At 49.8% G+C, this 19234-nt stretch overlaps 1 protein-coding gene across 1 annotated transcript; it reads left to right on the top strand.

Annotated features, from left to right (window-relative positions):
• Window positions 1–1759: 1759 nt before the first annotated feature.
• LOC101163548 (brevican core protein) lies at window positions 1760–19202 on the top strand. The gene is made up of 14 exons (XM_023959897.2): window positions 1760–1943; window positions 9471–9541; window positions 9655–10026; window positions 10183–10357; window positions 10429–10556; window positions 10634–10927; window positions 11005–11688; window positions 12077–13468; window positions 16452–16562; window positions 16634–16792; window positions 16861–16943; window positions 17186–17330; window positions 18516–18698; window positions 18777–19202. Exons 1-14 carry the CDS (start codon window positions 1924–1926, stop codon window positions 18896–18898), a joined length of 3939 nt encoding a protein of 1312 aa, XP_023815665.1. The 5' UTR covers window positions 1760–1923; the 3' UTR covers window positions 18899–19202.
• The last annotated feature ends 32 nt before the right edge of the window (window positions 19203–19234 follow it).

Raw genomic sequence — 19234 nt, 5'->3', positions numbered from 1 at the left:
TGTGCGAGGACCAACCGGAGGAAGAAAGTGGTACGGATGCTAAAGTCCTCCTCTTCCTGCTTGTATTGTCGGTTTCATGCTGGGAGGTGTCAGACGTGACCGGGTCAGAAGCGGGAAACGCCCAGAAATGAACGGGCGACGTCCGCTGGACGCGTTGGACGGTTTCTTCCGCCTCTCCAATCCTTTCTGATCACGTCAAACGCCTCAAATGGAGAAACTGATCTGGATGTTTGTCCTTCAACCAATATTATCATTAGATTTGTTTAACTGTTTCATGAGAAAACGTGAAACTGATTCCCAGATGACTGACCTTTGACCTCTAATGACCGTCAGACTAAATCTGTTGGTTTCTGCAATGCTGCCCTCATTCTGCCGTGTTTCCCGCCGGACGTCTGCTGGCGATGGCGTCCTCTCTGACCTTCACGCCCTCCTCAGGTGTTCCTGGTCTCCGTGAGGTCCGGCGTTTCCTTCCCAGACGGCGGACCCTCCCTGCTGCTACCTGGGTGTGAGATTCCTGAGCTGTGACGGCGTCGCTGCAAGCAGAGCTCCGCCCCTTTCCTGCTGTCATAAAGTCTGAGCAGCTGCAAAGGGCGGCGGTCTTTCCAGAGGTGTTTAGGTTTCTGCTTCCATGTTGAGGCTGGATGGAGTCCAGCGGTTTGATGCAGATGTGCATCTTTAGGTGTCTTAAGGTTAAATAATGACTGGATTCACACAGAGGATGCTTGAATGGCGTTTCCATAGCAACAGATGCCCTCCTTCAGGAAGCAGTAAACCTGGAGTTTGAACACATTAACTTCACATTTTCTGCTGTTTGTGGTATAAATGCATCCGTGTTCCTCTATAACGAGATGGGAGTCACTTCCTGGATGAAGCGCAGACTGCTGGAAGCTGTGAATGATGACGGCTTCAGCACCAGACGGCGAGGAAAATCCCCCCCCCCCCCCCCCAGCGACGCCTCTGTCCCGCTCAGGCAGAAGAAAGCTGAACTGTCTGGAGACAGAAACCAAACACCATTTATTCCCCTCAACGTTGGCGCTAAACTGTCACGTCGGTTTGGTTCCTAAAGTTCTTGAAGACTCGAGCGTTTCTCATCTTCAACAGACCGTTTAGTTTCAGTCGTTCTTCTAAATGTTGTTTTATTCCTCTTTTCTCATTCCATCAAGATTGGAAAAAGAAAATGAATGAATGAGTTCACAGGCATCTAGAACCGCTGGCTTTGTCCTGACCCACAGGGATTTCTCCACTTTCTTGAATGATAAATGATGAGCTGAAGCCTTTACTTTCAGTCAAATTCTTCCTTTTCTCACAACATTCCCCAACTAAACAGCATCTTCTCATTTCTTCTTCCTCCAGAGCTCCACATGAATCCTGCTTGAATCTTTTTCTAATCATTTCTCTCACAAACCTTTTTGTACTCATTAAAACTTTTACCAATAGAAATGTTTCTCATTTTGTTTCTAAATGTAAGATTTTCCCGCCTTTCTTTAGAACGTTCGGCTGTAAATCCTAAAAAAATGACTGAAGTCATTAAAACAAAGTGAATATTTTTAAGGAAAACGAACTTGTAGGAGCTTCAGGAAGATGATGACGTGAGAGGCGGGGGAGCGCGCGCGCGGGCCGCTCGCGCTCCTTGTTGCGTCATCAACCCTGCAGCAGCCTCAGCAGATCCAGGCTGCAGCTGCTGACTCAACGTTCCCGCTTCTGTCAGATGATGCTCCGCGAGGCTCCTCCCCTCAGCCCCCCACCCCCCGTCCACGGTCACATCCACCCGAGGTCTGATCACAGCAGAACTTTCCTCCGGAGCCTGCGCACGTGCGCACCTGTGCATCTCCCAGCAGAGACGCACTGCAGCAGCGGAGGAGGAGGAGGAGGAGCGCGAAGAAAACACCTGGAAACGAGTCGATCCGCGCGGGTTCTGCCGAGATGCTGCCGACAGGAAGCAGGTACATCCCAGCACGCGCACACGCACTGCACTCTGATGGAGCTGCAGGACACAGACAGGAAAAGCTCACCTGGAAGGAAACGGAGACTTTTTCCCTGCAGCTCATCAGAGGTTTTAGAAAATCCGAGCTGGTTTTCTGGAGTGGAGGTTCTTCTCCTTCAGGTTCAGGAAAGTTCCACGTCTGACAGGAACTCAAAGCTCTACAGGGTCTCAGGAAGAACTTTCTTTAAACAGATGAATCAGGGAAGGATCCAAGGGTTTAGCTGGTTCTAAAAGTTCTAACGTGGGAGTGGAGAACGTCCTGATCCGGATGAGAACGTTCTCCAGATCAGGATCTGATTTCCACGCTTGAAGACTTTTCCGGCATCGGGGAATCATGTCGCACATCTGATCCTGTGGTTTATTTCCACGTCTGAGGGGCGTGGCCTCCCTCCCTCCTCTTTAAGCTCCTTTACTTCATGGCTAAACTCAGTCAGTGTTTTTCTTTCTTCTTCATTTATTTGAATGGACCACACATATTCAGACTGTACTAATAGTGAGGCAGAGTATTTATCAATGAAAGTTTATTTCCTCAGCGTGCTTTACAAGGAAATATTACAATAAAAACAGCTAACACTTCAAATGTTAGTTTGAAGAAGTATTCCGTCACACCACGTACACGCTCTCTGGTATATCTGCTGTACTTATACTCAAGTACACTACAGTAAACTACTTTATGCTGAGGGTGTTAGATGAGTAAATCTGTTTTTAGTGACAGTTTTTTGACCTTCAGTCTGAAAAGCTCCTCACCTGTAAGTCAGACTTTTACTGAAATGATCCGTCATTGATCTGTGAAGCAAACTGGTTCCGTTTCTGTGGGGGAAAAAAACAACTTTTCATGTTTTTTACTGTAAAAAAATGAAGCAATGGTGTTTGTGGAGCTCCAACAAACAGGAAGAGGCGCAGAAACGTTAATCATTTACATTTTATGTCACACTTTGAACAGAAATGAGGCTCTTCCAGAACATTTCAGTTTGCAGAAAAACATTTCCAGTATAAATCTGGACCAAATCTTTACCTCTGCATCCAGAATATTCTAGTTTGATGATGATAACTAACCAATTAAAACCAGAAAGACGAACATTTAGAGTCCCAGGATGATCCTGAAGATAACAGAAGAAAACGTCTCTCTTCATCAGAGGATCAAAGAAAGCTTCATTTTCTGGACCCTAGAGCACTATTGTCACCCGAGCTAAACCATTTACATGAATTTAGATGAGTGGCGTGTCCAGCAGTCTGTGGACGTCTCACATGTCCCAGAATGGGAGAATCACAGGCAGCTTCTAGTGTCAATGTAGTATTTTTTAGGGATTTTTTCTTCTTAACTTCTTAAATTATGACAACAGCTTTTTGGTTTATTATATCGGGTAAAAATTACCCGGCAAAAGTGACGGTGAAAGAGTTGATGTTGAATATAATGTGAAATGGTGACTAAATAGGATTGGGATTATCAAACCACTTCAGATGTGGATTCTATTCTATTGAACTGAAAACCATCGAAGCTATGGAAGCATTTCTGTAGCATAATTACAAATAAAGTCAACACTAGAAATGCTTTTCATTTTCTAAATGAAGCTGCGTTCATGACCCTAACCCTAAACCGCTTTTTCTTTTTCTTTAAAGCCACTCATTGTCCCCCCCCCCCCCCCCCCCCCTGCATTTTCACTTCAATGATGTCTCAGAATGAGTCATGGTGGAGTAGAAAAGGAAAAAGCAGTTTAGAGGATTGATTTTAATTTTATTTTCGAGTCAATTGATGAAGTTAAAAGCATTTCTGTTCATGCATTTAAATAGTCAAATTAGATATTTCTAATTGACTTTTGCTACATTTACCAGAGAACCTTTGAAAATGAAATGTCAAATTCTATTTTCCTAATCATTTGAACTAAGTGACAGAATGAGCGGTGATAAAGAAGAAAAAGCCGTTTGGCGGATTGATTTTGCCTTTAAGTCAACAAAGCAGCTTTATTTTGAAAATGAAAAAGCCTTTCTGGTGTTGCCTTTCATTTTGAATTATGTCACAGAAAGGCTTCCGTACCAACAAGCATGAGTGCCTGAAGGCAGAAACGGCCTGTTGGGTCGAACGGCTCCGTTTCAGCTCAGCTTTGGGTTTTCCGTGCCTTCCTGAAGGCGACGCCAGAGGAGACCGCGATCTAAAGAAGCGTCTTCTCTGCTGTCATGGATCTGAATGCACAACCCGACATCCCAGCACCACGCTGAAAGCAGTGCATTGTGGGAGCGCGTCCCGATGGCTGCTCTCTTTGTGGCGAGCAGCAGCCAGAGGGGCTCCTGGAGGTCTGAGGCGTCCCTTAGACTGCACAGAAAGAAGCAGAGCCAGAACAGAGGACAGGCGGGAACGGGAGCCAGCGCTGCCCTTAAATCCTGCCGCCGCCTTTGTGAGGAGCTGAAGGGAGGCCTCAGCGCGCAGCTGGCCCTTTGGCCGCCTCCCTCCCCGCCATGTCAGGCCTTTTCTCCCCAAGAACTCCAACGGAACGGGAGGAGGTCACCCAGCTGGCGGGAACACAGACGACAATTATTCAACCATAAAAGGAGGTTGTCTGAGTTTACAGGAGTGAAGAGCAGCTGCTTGAATGTTCAGCAGGTTCCAGCCCATAATAGTCCTGCCGCTGACGCCAAAACCAAACCTTTGGTGTGTCATAGAACGGTCTCAGGATCTTCCCACATGTACAAATATTCCTTTGCTGATGTTTTTCATTGTGCGATGGGCCGAAGACCCGGACCGCCTTCATCCCACAGCGTATGGGATAGGCTCCAGCAACTTCTGGAAGGGATTTAGCAGGTTTACAAACTTAAATTACTTCATCAATTCTAAAATCTTTGATGAACTTTCCGACATGTTCCTATTTCCTCTGGATGTCAAAGAATGAAATGGTAAAATAAATAACAGAGTGAGGCCCCAGGGGGGCCGGCAACCTGGGGCCCCGGGGGGCCGGCAACCTGAAGCCCAGGGGGTCTTTAGCTTCAAGCAAACATGAATAAATAAATGGTTGCTAGTTCAGTTTAGTCATTAGTGTTTAGATTTTTAAACTGTCGTGAGTTGAATGTTTTTTTCTCCACTGCTGACGTCACACTGAAGGAAGAGCCTCACATTTCCTCCAAACATGGCAGAGAGAAATCGATTGTCAGAATGGCTTATTATTAGAATAAAGCTCATGTTTTATGTTCAGTCGTTGCTCAAAGGCAAAGTTCTTTGAGAAAATGAACCAAATGTTTCTTCCAGCTGCCATGATGGACGCGTCTGTTGTTCTTCTGTGAGATCAATAAAGTTCTGTCTTCCTGTGGAAAAGGGAGTTTTGTGTTTTTCAGAAATATTCACAGAGCAAACATTTACAGAAACAGACTAAAGCAGATCGTCTTTATCTACCGTTAAAATCCCGCCGTAACGGCGTTCTCTTCATCACGTTTAGGGTCTTGAAACGTGTTTGCAGACAAACTTCCTGTTTGCATCCACTGGATTCCCAGTCCTCTGTTTGCTGGAGCGAGGCTCCTCTGAGGAGAGGCTCCTCTCATGGAGGGAGCAGACGGAGCTCCTGCTGGCGTCAGAACAGACGGATAACAGAGAGCTGTCTGGATGGCGTGGCGGGCTGAGACTCTGTGGCGGTGATGGATGGCGTGGCGGGCTGAGACTCTGTGGCGGTGATGGATGGCGTGGCGGGCTGAGACTCTGTGGCGGTGATGGATGGCGTGGCGGGCTGCCGCTGCTGCCAGCTTTCCCCTCAAACCACAGGAGTCGGCCTTTTCTGCAGGATGGTTCAGCTTCTGGACACGTGGGCTCCACCGATTCATGTGGGACAAGCTGGATCCACAGAAACAACAGCTCCAAGAATAAAGAGGGGGATTCTTCTACCCCTACGGGGGCAGTTCCTCACCTCCTCCTGGGCAGAATCTTAGCTCCTTCCAGGACTGAACCTTCCTGAGGTTTTTCAGGGATCTGTCACAGACTGAGTGGACGGTGGTCTTCATCATGGTGGACCTCATGGTGGTCTTCATCATGGTGGTCTTCATCATGGTGGTCTTCATCATGGTGGACCTCATGGTGGTCTTCATCATGGTGGTCTTCATCATGGTGGTCTTCATCATGGTGGACCTCATGGTGGTCTTCATCATGGTGGTCTTCATCATGGTGGTCTTCATCATGGTGGACCTCATGGTGGTCTTCATCATGGTGGTCTTCATCATGGTGGTCTTCATCATGGTGGACCTCTCGGTGTTCTTCATCATGGTGGTCTTCATCATGGTGGTCTTCATCATGGTGGACCTCATGGTGGTCTTCATCATGGTGGACCTCTCGGTGGTCTTCATCATGGTGGTCTTCATCATGGTGGTCTTCATCATGGTGGTCTTCATCATGGTGGACCTCATGGTGGTCTTCATCATGGTGGACCTCTCGGTGGTCTTCATCATGGTGGTCTTCATCATGGTGGTCTTCATCATGGTGGACCTCATGGTGGTCTTCATCATGGTGGACCTCTCGGTGGTCTTCATCATGGTGGTCTTCATCATGGTGGTCTTCATCATGGTGGACCTCTCGGTGGTCTTCATCATGGTGGTCTTCATCATGGTGGTCTTCATCATGGTGGTCTTCATCATGGTAGACCTCATGGTGGTCTTCATCATGGTGGACCTCTCGGTGGTCTTCATCATGGTGGTCTTCATCATGGTGGTCTTCATCATGGTGGTCTTCATCATGGTGGACCTCTCGGTGGTCTTCATCATGGTGGTCTTCATCATGGTGGTCTTCATCATGGTAGACCTCATGGTGGTCTTCATCATGGTGGACCTCTCGGTGGTCTTCATCATGGTGGTCTTCATCATGGTGGTCTTCATCATGGTGGACCTCATGGTGGTCTTCATCATGGTGGTCTTCATCATGGTGGTCTTCATCATGGTAGACCTCATGGTGGTCTTCATCATGGTGGACCTCTCGGTGGTCTTCATCATGGTGGTCTTCATCATGGTGGTCTTCATCATGGTGGACCTCATGGTGGTCTTCATCATGGTGGACCTCTCGGTGGTCTTCATCATGGTGGTCTTCATCATGGTGGTCTTCATCATTTTGGTCTTCATCATGGTGGACCTCTCGGTGGTCTTCATCATGGTGGTCTTCATCATGGTGGTATTCATCATGGTGGACCTCTCGGTGGTCTTCATCATGGTGGTCTTCATCATGGTGGTCTTCATCATGGTGGTATTCATCATGGTGGACCTCTCGGTGGTCTTCATCATGGTGGTCTTCATCATGGTGGTCTTCATCATGGTGGACCTCTCGGTGGTCTTCATCATGGTGGTCTTCATCATGGTGGTCTTCATCATGGTGGACCTCATGGTGGTCTTCATCATGGTGGACCTCTCGGTGGTCTTCATCATGGTGGTCTTCATCATGGTGGTCTTCATCATGGTGGTCTTCATCATGGTGGACCTCATGGTGGTCTTCATCATGGTGGACCTCTCGGTGGTCTTCATCATGGTGGTCTTCATCATGGTGGTCTTCATCATGGTGGACCTCATGGTGGTCTTCATCATGGTGGACCTCTCGGTGGTCTTCATCATGGTGGTCTTCATCATGGTGGTCTTCATCATGGTGGTCTTCATCATGGTGGTCTTCATCATGGTAGACCTCATGGTGGTCTTCATCATGGTGGACCTCTCGGTGGTCTTCATCATGGTGGTCTTCATCATGGTGGTCTTCATCATGGTGGACCTCATGGTGGTCTTCATCATGGTGGACCTCTCGGTGGTCTTCATCATGGTGGTCTTCATCATGGTGGTCTTCATCATTTTGGTCTTCATCATGGTGGACCTCTCGGTGGTCTTCATCATGGTGGTCTTCATCATGGTGGTATTCATCATGGTGGACCTCTCGGTGGTCTTCATCATGGTGGTCTTCATCATGGTGGTCTTCATCATGGTGGTCTTCATCATGGTGGTCTTCATCATGGTGGTCTTCATCATGGTGGACCTCTTGGTGGTCTTCATCATGGTGGTCTTCATCATGGTGTTCTTCATCATGGTGGACCTCATGGTGGTCTTCATCATGGTGGACCTCTCGGTGGTCTTCATCATGGTGGTCTTCATCATGGTGGTCTTCATCATGGTGGACCTCATGGTGGTCTTCATCATGGTGGACCTCTCGGTGGTCTTCATCATGGTGGTCTTCATCATGGTGGTCTTCATCATTTTGGTCTTCATCATGGTGGACCTCTCGGTGGTCTTCATCATGGTGGTCTTCATCATGGTGGTCTTCATCATGGTGGTATTCATCATGGTGGACCTCTCGGTGGTCTTCATCATGGTGGTCTTCATCATGGTGGTCTTCATCATGGTGGACCTCTCGGTGGTCTTCATCATGGTGGTCTTCATCATGGTGGTCTTCATCATGGTGGTATTCATCATGGTGGACCTCTCGGTGTTCTTCATCATGGTGGTCTTCATCATGGTGGTCTTCATCATGGTGTTCTTCATCATGGTGGACCTCATGGTGGTCTTCATCATGGTGGACCTCTCGGTGGTCTTCATCATGGTGGTCTTCATCATGGTGGTCTTCATCATGGTGGTCTTCATCATGGTGGACCTCATGGTGGTCTTCATCATGGTGGACCTCTCGGTGGTCTTCATCATGGTGGTCTTCATCATGGTGGTCTTCATCATTTTGGTCTTCATCATGGTGGACCTCTCGGTGGTCTTCATCATGGTGGTCTTCATCATGGTGGTCTTCATCATGGTGGTATTCATCATGGTGGACCTCTCGGTGTTCTTCATCATGGTGGTCTTCATCATGGTGGTCTTCATCATGGTGGTCTTCATCATGGTGGACATTATGGTGGTCTTCATCATGGTGGACCTTTCGGTGGTCTTCATCATGGTGGACATTATGGTGGTCTTCATCATGGTGGTCTTCATCACGGTGGTCTTCATAATGGTGGACCTCTCGGTGGTCTTCATCATGGTGGTCTTCATCATGGTGGTCTTCATCATGGTGGTCTTCATCATGGTGGACCTCATGGTGGTCTTCATCATGGTGGACCTCTCGGTGGTCTTCATCATGGTGGTCTTCATCATGGTGGCCTTCATCATGGTGGACCTCTCGGTGTTCTTCATCATGGTGGTATTCATCATGGTGGTCTTCATCATGGTGGACCTCATGGTGGTCTTCATCATGGTGGACCTCTCGGTGGTCTTCATCATGGTGGACATTATGGTGGTCTTCATAATGGTGGACATTATGGTGGTCTTCATCATGGTGGACCTTTCGGTGGTCTTCATCATGGTGGACATTATGGTGGTCTTCATCACGGTGGTCTTCATAATGGTGGACCTCTCGGTGGTCTTCATCATGGTGGTCTTCATCATGGTGGTCTTCATCATGGTGGACCTCTCGGTGGTCTTCATCATGGTGGTCTTCATCATGGTGGTCTTCATCATGGTGGACCTCTCGGTGGTCTTCATCCTCTTGCTGTTTCCTCCACAGACGTGTCCTCGTCCTTCCTCTTCTTTGTCATCTCGCGTTGGCTTTCCCGACCCCCATCACACCTTCATATGGTTCGTATCCCCCCTCCCCCCATGTAAACCCACTGTTTAAGGGTTCCTGAGGTACATCTGGGATCTGATGGCTGCTGGTCTAACAGACCCCTCCTCCTCCTCTCTGTTGTTAGATGAGGAGGAGCATCTCAGGGTGAACATCCCTCACTCAGGTCCCGTTTTTGCCCCCCTGGGCAGCTCCATCTCCATCCCCTGCCTGCTGTCTTTGTCCCCCACATCATCCTCTTCTGCCCCCCTGGTACCCCGGGTGAAGTGGACGATGGTGTCTGGTGGGAAGGAGACCCACATCCTGGTGGCGCGCGGCCAAAGGGTGAAGATCAACGATGAGTACAGAGACCGAGCCGCTCTGCTGAACTACACCTCCTTCCCTCAAGACCCCGCCCTGCGGCTGGGAGATCTGCGGCACGGCGACTCGGGTTTCTACCGCTGTCAGGTGCAGCAGGGCCTGGAGGACACCAGCGACGTCTTTCAGCTGGAAGTCAGAGGTACCCGCTGCAGTTCTAGACCAGACTTCTGATGATTCTTGAAATGTGTCATAAAGACATAAACATATTTCTGGGCTTCAGCTGTTGAATGAGGTTGATGTGCTGCGTTTGGGTCCCTGCAGATGTTGACGGTCTGTTGTGTGTCTGTGTGTTCAGGTGTGGTGTTTCACTACAGAGACGCCTCGGACAGGTACGCCTTCTCCTTCCAGCAGGCCCACCGGGCGTGTGAGGCCATCGGGGCACAGATGGCGACGCCCGAGCAGCTGCTGGCAGCGTACCATGACGGATACGAGCAGTGTGACGCCGGCTGGCTGGCGGATCAGTCCGTCAGGTGCGTCCTCCACGCCGTCATGTCGGCGCCCAAACTCCTGGAAACTCAGGTTTGTTCTCATGCTGATGCAGATACCCAATCCAAGTGCCTCGAGAGGGTTGCTATGGAGACATGGACGGGCAGCCAGGGGTTCGGAACTATGGGATGATGGATCCAGACAGTCTGTATGACGTTTACTGCTACACAGAGGAAACCGGCGGTATGGATCCAGACTCCTGATGGGAAAGACAGTTTCCTGTTGGTTTGGTCATAAAATGCAGACGTTGGTGTTTTTAGGGGAGGTGCTCCACGATGGCGGCCCTCAGCAGTTATCCTTCCATGAAGCTCAGGCGTTCTGCCGGGCGGCGGGGGCGCGGCTCGCAACAACGGCACAGCTCTACGCGGCGTGGAGCCAAGGCCTGGACCGCTGCAGCCCCGGATGGCTGGCAGACGGCAGCGTGCGCTATCCCATCAGGAACCCCCGGGAGCGCTGTGGCGGCCCCCAGCCGGGGGTCAAGACCCTGTACCGCTTCAGCAACCAGACTGGGTTCCCAGAACCGTCCAGTCTTCATGACGTGTTCTGCTTCAAAGGTGGATTCAGAAAAACTGTCAGCGTTTGAACGCTTTAGGAGAGTTTTCCTCACTGAGTCGTCTCTTTGCTTCCGCAGAAACCTCCAGGAACTCCTCCTCCTCCTCCTCAGACTACGTCTCCTCGGATCCTGAAGACGTCGATCAGAATGTGGTGGTTCTGATGGAAACTGAACGGGAACTTCTGCTCAGTCAACCAGCTGAGGTGGAGCGGGAGGCCCAGAGTCAGCTGGAGTCTCTGCCGTTCTTCTCTGCACCTCCCGCCACAGAAATCCCGGTCGGCACAAACCCAGCAGGTACCTCGGACGCCGCTGACCCCGCCCCCCTCCCAACATCTGAGCTCCGCCCCTCTGAGGACCCGTCAGCGGCGTCTCTGGACTCTCCTCCTGCAGCTGGAGTGAGCCGGTCCGTCTCCAGCACAGAGATCCAGACCAGCTTCTCCCCCCGTCTTCATCATCAAACTGACCCCCACCCGAACGCCACCCCCACCTTTCACCAGCCGGACCTTGACAGAAGCTCGGATGAACCTCAGACACAGAACCAAACGGTGCCGGGTTCGAACCCAGAGGCCCACACGCCTCCACCCGAGGAGAAAGTCCATCTGAACAGGAGCGGGTCAGAATCCGGCGACGGCGAGGAAGACGGGAAGAACGTGGACGACCTGCTGCTGACGACCCGCACGGTAACGGACGCAGAACCGACCACAGAGGCCGGCGGGATGACGGAGTGGAGCCAGACGGACGCCTCTGGAGATTCTCCACGCGGTGAGTCGCCAAAAAACCGCAGGTTTGATGCCAGCATGGTCCAGATGGTGATGACAAGAGTCTACCTCATTTTGGTTTCATTTCTGTCTTGAATCGTCTTTTAAAGCTTTAATCTTATTTGTTTGATCTCTAAAATGTTTCTGCGTGGGGGGGGGGGTTGGTGTCATTGGGACTTCAGGGCCGCCTTGAGCTGCAGATCAGAAATAAAGATAGAAACAATAGAAACATCCTGTTTGGGGTCAAACATGATGACTGTGGTCTGCTCCACGCTGAAGACCCTGCCGACGCCGCCGTTCTGTTTCATTTCCATCGTGTTCTCATGTGGAGGAAACTGGACTTTAGCATCTTCATCCAGACTCCTGTTAATGAGTTGTTGTGTTTTTGGCAGAGAGAAGCTCCGTCATGGCGATGATCTCCACATCCCAGTTCTTCGGCGCGTGGGTCTCCACCCACGAACCCCCGTCTGCTTCCTCTGAACCCCAGACTTCACCTCCGACCTCCTCCGCCTCGCCTGGGCCCCTCCTCCTGAGCTCACAGGTCCCTTCCAGCCCCCCGCAGACCCGCGGGTCCTGGGCTCCTAAACGAGGAGGCGGCGTGGACGTGGAGGATGAAGACCTTCACGCCACCCGTCCGGCCTCTCAGCGGCTCTCCGACTCCAGCCCCCCTCCGGGTCAGACGGCGGCTTACACGGAGTTCCTGCAGACTGGGAGCAGTTCTCATGAGGATGGAAGTGGAGCAGCGGCTGTCCTCCATCCAGAGGGCGGGGCTCCTGCTCCGACCGCTGAAGAAGAGACGCCCGGCTCTCCACGAGTCACAGAGGAGACGAGCGTCTCCTTTTCACCCCCAACCGGTGTTCTTCCAGAACATTCTGAAACTCCGTCTGTGTTTGGAGAAGCTGGCGTCGGTTTTGATCCGGAGGATGAAACCCGGGTTTCTCCGACCCTTCATGAACAAATCCGTGGAACTCCAGCTCTTCTGGGTGGAGAAGTGGCCGACCGTGATGACAGTCCCGTCTCCACCCCCCACATCCTGGGAGGAGGCGTCCCAGTTGGTTCGACCCATTTTCCTAAAGAACCAGCTGAGACAACCCGGGCTTACGGGCCGCTTGACGCTAACGCTACTCTCAGTCAAGGAGAGGATTCATCTGAGCTTCTCTTTGAAGACGTTTATGGAAATGCTTCTGACGCTGCTCCGGCGCTTAAAGGAGACGCCAACACCTCCCTCGTCTTCAGACAAGAGCTTCAGGGAGCCCCCACTGTAGAGGCAGAAACCAAAGTTACCACAACCCCTGAGTATGACGCCACAGCCGTCCCAACTCTGGTTCCCATGGAAACGGTTCACGTTTTCCCAGCCAGGGATCACCTGGAAGACGCTAGTGTCCATGCAGGAGAAGCACCAGCAACCATTGATCCTGAGGATGACAGCAGAGGGGCCCCCACCCTGCAGGTCCTCAGCATCGCTCCTCCTGGACCTCCAACGTCCGAGTCCCCGTTGTTTTCCACCTCACCTGGAGACCAAATGGACAGTAAATACTCTGCTCTGGGTTCCTCTGAGGGAACCAACCTGAACCCGGCTGCTGGGGAAACCGTTTCCATGACAACCATCTCCACCGCGCAGAGGTCCAGACACAGCTGGAGCTCCACCCCGCCGCCCACAGCTCTCCACGAGACGGACGACCTCGCCACGCCGCCAGCGGGTCTGGATCTGCTCACCCAGCCGCCCCCCCTGCTGCTTCTGCCCAATGAGAGGGCAGCAGTGGGCGGAGCCGGGAAGTCTTCAGGTAATGTTGAAGCTGCTCTGATCGTCCTAACGGTCCTCCCCCACGTGACGATGCTCTAACACCGCCGACCTGCTCTCTGAACGACCTTTTCTGACCCCCCTCTGGCTTTTTAAATGACCCCCCTAACCCCCCCCCCCCCTTTCTCTCTGGCTCCTCTAGCTTTACCCCCCCCCACCCCAGAGGTTCTGTTCTTCCTCATTCAGGTGTACAGCCTGTAACGTTCTGCATGTTCTCCTCCTCCTTCACTTCCGTGACGTTCTGCGCGTCGGATGAAGCACTTTCTGTCAGAACACTGGTTACCGTGGCGACAGAACCCACAGACAGAAGGAAGACCTTTGCTGTGTTTGCTGAAGTCCTCTGCAGCTCCACAGCTGTGTTCATCGAAAAAAAACCCAACGGCTAAAATGAGGGTCTGGAAGGAGAACGAGACCCTCCTGGATGTTAGAGCGTCCGTCCATCAGCCCTCCCTAAACGGTCTTCTCTAGTTCCAGAAGCACATTCTCACTGAAGCACACGTCCGGTTCCTTCACCTGCTGAACGGATGTGGTTGGAAATGTTCAGGACAGGGATTGTTTAGATGAAATCCAGACGAAGCAGCAGGAACAAAGACTGAGTCTGCTTTGCACACAGCGCAGTGACGTTTGCTAAGTTTAAGGTCAGATCCAAACCAAAGGGATAAAAAGCTGTTTGTTGGTCACTGTTTGCATTTCTCCCACAGGGTGAAAAGGTCAGACAAAGCTAAAAAAAAACAACGTTTTTGTCTTGATGCTAAATAAAAGCTTTTCTTTTATTTGGTTTGTTTAGTTTCTTTGGATGTTGAAGCTCAGGAGAGATAGAAATTGACAGTCTTCAATAAATCCCATTAAAATGGTGACAAACAACAGAGTGACCGATTCTTCCTCGTTAACCAAATGTAGCCTGTGAAAAACTAAAATGAAGAATGTTGTGTTTCCTTCAGACAGTGAACTCGGACCAAAACCCAAGAGCGGGAGGGAACCCCCCCCGCCTGTGACTCCTGAGCCGGTTACACTGAATCACCAAATGTGCCAGAGTTCCAGAAGCCCCACAAAGTCCCACTGATCTGAACAAAGAGAGCTGTTTCTGTTTCTGTCTGTAGCTATGGCGCCGTGGAAGATTCTCCTTTGGAGATCAGCTGCTGCTTTTTCAACAGGAAACTTGTAGAGAGAACGCCGGCGTCCTTTTGGACGTTCCAAACACCTCCGTTCACTTGGAGCCGTCCATGTCCTTCAACGACTGAACATGTAGAACTTTCACACACGAGGTGCAGGGTGTCTTCTTTGTCCTGATCCTCTATCCAGGAGAACAGAGAATAGGCGACCTGCAGTGGACTGAGGACTTTGCTCTCTGCTGTCACCTGCTGGCCGACATTCAGACTGCTCCTCCTTCTTGAACGTCCCGTTTCACTGATCAAACCAGTGGCGGTTCTACACTAACTTACTCCCTGGGCGAGTAACCCCACCAGCCCCCCCCCCCCCCCCCGCACACATACAAAATTTGACAACATCCTGTTGTGTTCCCTATCTTCTATTTAGCCATTTTACTCAAAAAATGCATGACTTTTCTAGACTCGTATTACAGGGGGGTCAAACTCAGTCACACAGGGGCCTAAGTTAAAAACACGCTTAAGGTTTTGGGCCGAAGAAGATAAACATTTACTGAACACACTAAAGCTAAACTTTTAAACCTTTTAAACTGAACTTTTTGAACATAAATATGAATAAAAACAGGAACACAAGTTAAACCTTAAATAACTTGTAATATTTTGCTCTCCATAGAAATATATTCTGTCAAAATTATACGAATATGAACGTGCTGCAGGACAAAACAAAGAAAGCCTGGAAATATTAATAAGAAATTACATATCAAATAATTCCATTTTTGTTGCTCTTTCATCATTTTTTGAGCATTTTTTTTTAGAGCTGGACTCCTGCTTCATTTTTAGCAATAATTTCTTAATGTGTGACGTCCTGTGTGTGTCTTTGTGAAACATATCAGAGGGATTAGATCTAAAAAATAAAACTTATTGTGATTAATATGTTTAGGTCTTATAAAACATTAAAGACTAAATCTTAGAACTCATCAGTGGGATTACTCCAAAAATATTTGGCATTTCCCTAAATTTGTGCAACACCAACAGTAGAAATCCTCCAAAAAAACTGAATCCTAAAAAAATGGTCTGCGCTCATCCCCCCCTCCCCTCCCCCTCCCCTTCCCTCTGACACACGCGGCTCCGTCTCTATGACGGGAGGCGCAGCTGCGGCTCAGAGTTGATTGGGAGTCCTTTTCTATCTGACAATCACCTGTTAGTGTGATTCAGCCAGCCACCGGCGAGTTGCGCTCCCCTCTCGAGTTTTTTGACTTATGTTCCAAAGACTACCGCAAAGAGGTGTGGCCGCAAGCGTCTTGCAGCAGAGGGCGGTGGTCACGTGCGCATCGGGTCTGCTGTGTCGGAGCAAAGAATTGTGGGAAATAATCTCCATTGCCTGCTTTCTTCGAAATTGGGTTGAGCACGGATGTTTGTTCTGCCTAATTCCTTTTCACGTGCCTGTTTTACGTTGTTTCACTCTGAGGTATTCTTTTTTTTTTTTTTTTTTTTTTTTTGAACCATAAGTGTGAAGAGCAAATAGGAGGAAGACATTCTTAAGAGTCTGATGTGTCAAACTAACAGCATTAAGCGTCGGTTGCTGAAGCATTTTCAAATTAAAAGCTCTAAGCTTCCTCTTTGAATATAGTATGTAGCACATTATGTGTAACGCCTCAGGCACGGCAAATGCCGCCCCCTATGTATTGCCGCCCTGGGCGACCGCCCACATCGCCCATATCAAAAACCGCCACTGGATCAAACATCTCATTTCCAACCACTTGGATGTGAAGTTCTGTCTCCAGAGGTTCCATAAATGCGTTCCTGACACAGAGAACCCAGCTTCAGAGGGAGTAAGGGCCTCTTCTTGTTTGGTTCCAGATGCTTGCATGGATGATGACCCCTGTCAGAACGGAGGCACCTGCACGGAGGAGCGCGGTCGGGTCCGCTGTCTCTGCTTGCCTTCCTATGGAGGAGACTTCTGCCAAAGCGGTGAGTCCTCTGAGCGTTTGGACCCCCCCCCCCACAGTCAGACATGTCTGCATCTGCTCTGCTGCTTCCAGACCTGGAGCGATGCGAGCCGGGCTGGGAGAAGTTCCAGGGCTTCTGCTATCGGCACTTCAGCCTCCGTCAGAGCTGGGAGGTCGCGGAGCAGCACTGCCGCAAGCTGGGGGCTCACCTGGTGTCCATCATGAGCCCCGAGGAGCAGGACTTCCTCAACAGTAGGACGAGCACCCGCCAGCTTTGGTCATGTCTGACCTCCACTCATGACGCATGCGTCCCTCTGCAGGAAACTACAAGGAGTACCAGTGGACCGGACTGAACGACAAGACGTTCGAGGGCGACTTCTGCTGGTCCGACGGGAACCCGCTGGTAAACTGCAGAAGTTTTCCTTCAGTTTCCACAGAGCAAAGCTTTGAATCTACTTCAGTTTGGAGACAAATAACTATTTATATCACTGAATATTCAGGTTATAGTCATTTTAAATCTACAAACTGACCAGAATATCCATAAGTAAATGTCTGCTGGCACATGTAAATGGGTTTAGGGGGTCATGTATGTTTCATGTGATGAAACGGACGCTTTGATGTTTCTGGATGTTTTCCCGCTCAAAGCTCTATGAGAACTGGTACCGAGGCCAACCGGACAGCTACTTCCTGTCCGGGGAGGACTGCGTGGTGATGGTCTGGCATGACGGCGGGCGCTGGAGCGACGTGCCCTGCAACTACCACCTGGCCTACACCTGCAAGAAAGGCACCTGTGAGTCACCTGAGGGAGGGGGCGTGGTCTGACTCCAGCTTTATTTAACCCTTGTGTGGTGTTCGGGTCTGTGGGACCCGTTTTCATTTTTTATCAAAAGAAAAATGATACAATTAATGAATTTTTCAAACTCGGACTCACTGGCCTTGGCTCATTTTCTGTGAAGAACAGATATCAGAATACATTTTTAATGACCACACAACGTATACCCCCCCAACACATTTCTATTACATATAAGATGTTTGGGACCCGGGGCTAATAGAAGTGTGGAAATTAATGTTTTATGTACCTACACTCTGTCCTCCACCTGTCTGGGCCTGCTGTGTGTGTGTGTGTGTGTGGGTGTGTGTGTGTGTGTGTGTGGGGGTGTGTGTGTGTGTGTGGGTGTGGGTGTGGGTGTGTGTGGGTGTGTGTGTGTGTGTGTGTGTGTGGGGGGGTGTGGGTGTGGGTGTGTGTGTGTGGGTGTGGGTGTGTGTGTGGGTGTGGGTGTGGGTGGGGGTGTGTGTGTGTGTGGGGGGGGGGGGTGGCGGAGCCGCCATCAATGTCTGAATGTGTGTGTGACTGTAAAGCGCTTTGTCCTTGTAGGAAGAAAGGCGCTATATAAGTATACGCCATTTACCATTTAGATTGAGCATCAGCCAGTTCCAAAACGAAGCCATCAGCACCCAGCCACAGGACCAGGCCGTCAGCAGCCAGGACCATGTGTTGTACAGGCTAGTGGCTAGGAGGCCATGTGTTCAATGGGGCTGAAGTGTTGTCTTGACTAATAGGTTTACTCTATGTGTTCAGCTTGTGTTGTGCACCTGAATGGGTTCAGTTTCTGTGTTCAAATAAATAAAGGCAGTAGTTTTGAAAACCATTGCTTCACTTGAAAATTTGTTTCCACTCATATCTTGATTTTAATTGATTTTCTTTATCATGTTTTTAATAATGAGTTGTGAATGTGATCTAACAAAGGTAAAGGGCAAATATTAACCAAATATACTGATTGTAATAGGATGAGGTAAACATCTGTCGAGTATTTTAACATCAAAGTGTTTGATTGTGAGGCATTAAAAACCACAACATGCAACGGGTCCACCAGACCCACGAACACTGGCTGAGTAACAACAATATGAACACCACACAAGGGTTAAACGAACGTTCAGAACAGTTTGGCGCTGAGCCGCGTGCCTCTTCTCCCAGCTTCCTGTGGCAGACCTCCCAAAGTCCGGAACGCCGTCATGTTTGGGAAGGTTCTGCAGAGATACGAGACGAACGCGGCGGTCCGTTTCCACTGCCAGGACGGCTTCCAGCAGAGGCTCCGCCCCCTGGTCAGGTGTCTGCATGGAGGCCGCTGGGAGAGGCCGCAGATCCAATGCATCCCCGGTAAGACTAGACAGATTTAAAACTTTATTGGTCCAACGTTAAAACAACGCTACAACCCCAGAATGTGTTTTTGTTCAGAGGGCGGGGCCTCAGAGCGGCGACCTGACCTCACGGTCACCACCGAGAGCAACCTTGCAGCAGCTGAAGTCGAGGATGAAGCCACTGAAAAGACTGTGGAATTCTGGGAAATCAAGTTCTAGCTCAGCTGGTTTGGAGCTTCTCATCAGCCAATAGGAATGCAGGAACAGACACCGCCAAAGTCTGAGATTTTCATCAGAATCCAGACAAATGGGGTTAATGAGGAGAAATGAGCTTCCTGACTTTATAGTATCGACGCTGTCAGATCACATTTTAACAAGAAGTGACACCTTTTTGTTCCTAAAACACAAAAAAACAGTAAACATGAGAAGTACCCTGATCTCAAACAGACACAGTTTTGTTTGTCAGCTTTATGTTGTAATAAAGTTTTGTACAACAGAGCAAAGAATAAAGAAACTTTTCCTATTTATTGTCCGGCTTTCAGTTTTTCTGCGTCT

Source organism: Oryzias latipes, chromosome 11 (assembly GCF_053564925.1).
Source record: "Oryzias latipes strain Hd-rR chromosome 11, Olatipes_Hd-rR_3.1".
Taxonomy (NCBI): domain Eukaryota; kingdom Metazoa; phylum Chordata; class Actinopteri; order Beloniformes; family Adrianichthyidae; genus Oryzias; species Oryzias latipes.
The sequence above is the reverse complement of the archived record's forward strand: the minus strand, read 5'-3'. Positions and strand labels throughout refer to the sequence as shown.

Bases quoted from the DNA above. Each gene is read 5' to 3' on its own strand.
- LOC101163548 (XM_023959897.2), top strand. From the start codon at position 1,924: ATGCTGCCGACAGGAAGCAG. The intron at 10,027-10,182 runs GTACCCGCTGCA...CTGTGTGTTCAG, and splicing joins CTTTCAGCTGGAAGTCAGAG to GTGTGGTGTTTCACTACAGA. The intron at 16,793-16,860 runs GTAGGACGAGCA...GTCCCTCTGCAG, and splicing joins GGAGCAGGACTTCCTCAACA to GAAACTACAAGGAGTACCAG.